The sequence below is a fragment of the Eurypyga helias genome, unplaced genomic scaffold (genome assembly GCF_000690775.1).
Source record: "Eurypyga helias isolate BGI_N326 unplaced genomic scaffold, ASM69077v1 scaffold19596, whole genome shotgun sequence".
Classification (NCBI taxonomy): domain Eukaryota; kingdom Metazoa; phylum Chordata; class Aves; order Eurypygiformes; family Eurypygidae; genus Eurypyga; species Eurypyga helias.
In genome coordinates, this window is record NW_010258753.1 from 1,404 (window position 1) to 4,033 (window position 2,630).

At 61.9% G+C, this 2,630-nt stretch overlaps 1 protein-coding gene across 1 annotated transcript in view; it reads right to left on the minus strand.

Annotated features, from left to right (window-relative positions):
• RCC1 (regulator of chromosome condensation 1) overlaps positions 1–2,627 on the minus strand; it is a gene marked incomplete at its 5' end in the record, with an annotated part of 3,972 nt that extends 1,345 nt beyond the window's left edge. Inside the window, 8 exon segments of the mRNA XM_010154480.1 lie at position 1; positions 3–15; positions 387–506; positions 814–969; positions 1,187–1,309; positions 1,876–1,972; positions 2,056–2,235; positions 2,514–2,627. The exon segment at position 1 is cut by the window's left edge and continues 136 nt beyond it. Coding sequence (XP_010152782.1) covers position 1; positions 3–15; positions 387–506; positions 814–969; positions 1,187–1,309; positions 1,876–1,972; positions 2,056–2,235; positions 2,514–2,627 — 804 coding nt within the window.
• Between the last annotated feature and the right edge of the window lie 3 nt (positions 2,628–2,630).

The following is a 2,630-nucleotide window of genomic DNA, read 5'->3' on the forward strand; positions in this document are numbered from 1 at the left end:
GGCTGTAGGCTTTACCTGGAGCGCAACAGAAGCGCGGGAGGTGATTCCAGGGGGTCATAAACCTGCAGCAGGCCCTAGCTGGACTGTCTGCCCCGGGACTGACTCCTGGAGGAGCATCATTTCTTCCTACCATACCCGAGATCCCAAACAGGAGGCGCAGGGTGGGACAGAGACCCTTGAGCTTCCCAAAAATCAATAAGGTGAGCAGGTGACTCTGGGTTCCTGCCACCCGCCCTGCCCTTTGCTGCAAATTCACACCACCCTCGTTGCCTCCAACACTGAGGACTTGGAGGGTTCCAGCACGTCACCCCCACCCCAACACCTCCCCCCCACCTCAACACCTCCCCCCTCCCCTTGTGTGGCCGACCCGTCCTGCCGGCACTCACCCTCCGAGTCGACGCACACCGTGTGGTGCTGCCCGCCGGAAAACCCGACCCAGGACTTGGTGGAGTTCTTGAAGCAGGTCAGGTTCTGCGGGGAGAAGCAGGGCTCGGTGCCCTGGGTCCCTGTGGGATGGGACGCACAAACCCAGGCAGATCAGGTCCGTGGGCATCGGCAGCTCAGGCCAGGCACCAGCACCGAGCCATCCACCCTGGGGTTCACCCCACCACGGACTAACACAGCCCCCCCACCCCCAAAAGCCCCAGAACCAAATCTCTGCTCAAACCCACTGGCTGTAGGGGCTGGGACTAAACACAGCGCTACGCAGGGTGACCCCCACCCCCATTCCTGGTGTGTCCAGGGTCCGGGATGCCCGGCAGTGTCCCCCCAGCAGGCCAGGGCAGCATGGACAGGGACGTAAGCGAAGCTCACCCAGCTGGTGGTAGTTGGAGAGGCCGAATCCATAGATGTGTCCCTCCTGCGTGACGGCGAAGGTGAAATAAGCCCCGCAAAAGGCATCCTGGAAGCGCATTTTGCCTCTGTTGCCTTTGCCTCTGACAGGGACGCGCTGGGGGACCAGCAGGCGCTCTGGGGGCAGGAGACAAGGTGTCACACGGGGTCTAGTGATTTACAGCCTCTTCACCCCACCCCCGCGAGATCCAGCTCGCTGAATCCAAGCAACCGACGTAGGCGCAAGCCCCTGAGCAGCAGGGGAAGAGACTGGGCCTCTCTGCTCCTCTGCAAAGCACAGAGCTGCGGCCAAAGGGTGCGGCACCGCGCGCCTCTGAGCACCAAAGCGACTCACGCAGCCCTTTCCTCCCTCCTCGGTTGGCAAAGAGCGCCGGCACTCTCCCCAGCTGGCCCTGCTCGCCGCAGCCGCACGTGAAGAGGTCGCCGTCCACCGTCAGCATCACCAAGTGGTCATTCCCTGCGAAGAGATGGGGAGATGAGCACAGGAGTCATGCTCCAGGAACCCAGCGTCACCCAGGGGCTGAGGTCCCACACATAAACCCCATCCGTCCCAGCGAGAAAAGGGGGATACCTTGATGCCAGCTTCTGGCACAACTTAAACCACCGGGATCTCCCTCTTCCTGATCCCAGCTCCCCACCTGAAACTCCAAAGTTTCTCTGGGAAGGTTTAGGGGAACAGGTCCCCCCCTCAACCTCACCCGGGCCCTGGACAAGTTGCCCAGCTGCTCTGCTCAGCCTCCCACAGACCAGAAGAGGGTGAGAGCTTTGCCCCCACGGGGTCACGGTTAGGGCACCCTCGTAAGGCATTTTACATCAGATTGGGTCAAATATTAACGATACCGGTGGGGGTAGAAGATGACACAAGGTCTGTTCTCTCGAGAGGAAACCAAGCACAGCCTTGTACCTGGCTCGGAGCAGCCAAGAGGAAAAGGACATGGACTTTGTGGACCTTCACCTTCTCCCGAGGGTTGTGACAGCCTCGTGCACCGGCCTGACCCACGCACGCCCCAGGACCTCGCTCACCTGAGACGATTTTAACGACGGGCGCACTGAGCTGGAGCAGCACAGGAACGGAGCTCATCTTCATGGGCTCCAGCAAGCCGATCACCCCGTTGTTATCCTGGATGGAGACAGCCGCAGGGACATGAGCCGCAGACGCAGCAACCCTCAGCAGAGCTTCCCCAGCCCGAGAAATCAACATACCCGGAAAGAGCCCCAGACAAAAACCCTGCCGTCCTCCGTCAGCGCGGCCGTGTGACTGTCCCCCGCGGAGACCTGCACCACCTTTTCCTGCAGCTCCACTGGCCCTGGCCTGGTCTCGGACCCTTCTGCCGAGGTGTCGCGCCCGAGGGCGCCTTCGTCGTTGCAGCCGAAGGTGTAGATCTGCAGACAGACAGCGGACGGGTCAGGATGGGCCCCGCCGCGGCAACAGGATGAGTGTGAAGCGAGGGGACCGAGACCCACCAGGCTGAATTATCCCTTTAGTCCCCTAAAATTTTGAGGTCCGTGGCATGGAGACCACGCTCGTCCCCGAAGCTGGAGAGAATGATGTGTCTGAGCAAAATTCAGCCCCCCCCTGCTCCAGGACACGTCTCCGAGCTTGTGGGGAAAGGCAGCTCAGCCTCCCCCCACCCCCCCGGGGTGCTGCCCGCTGCACTCACTTTTCCCGTCTGGCTGAGGCACACCGTGTGCATCCCTCCAGCTTCCACCTGCACCATCATCTCCGGCAGCGGCACCAGGGCCGGCTTCTTCCTCTCCATCACGTCCTCGCCCAGGCC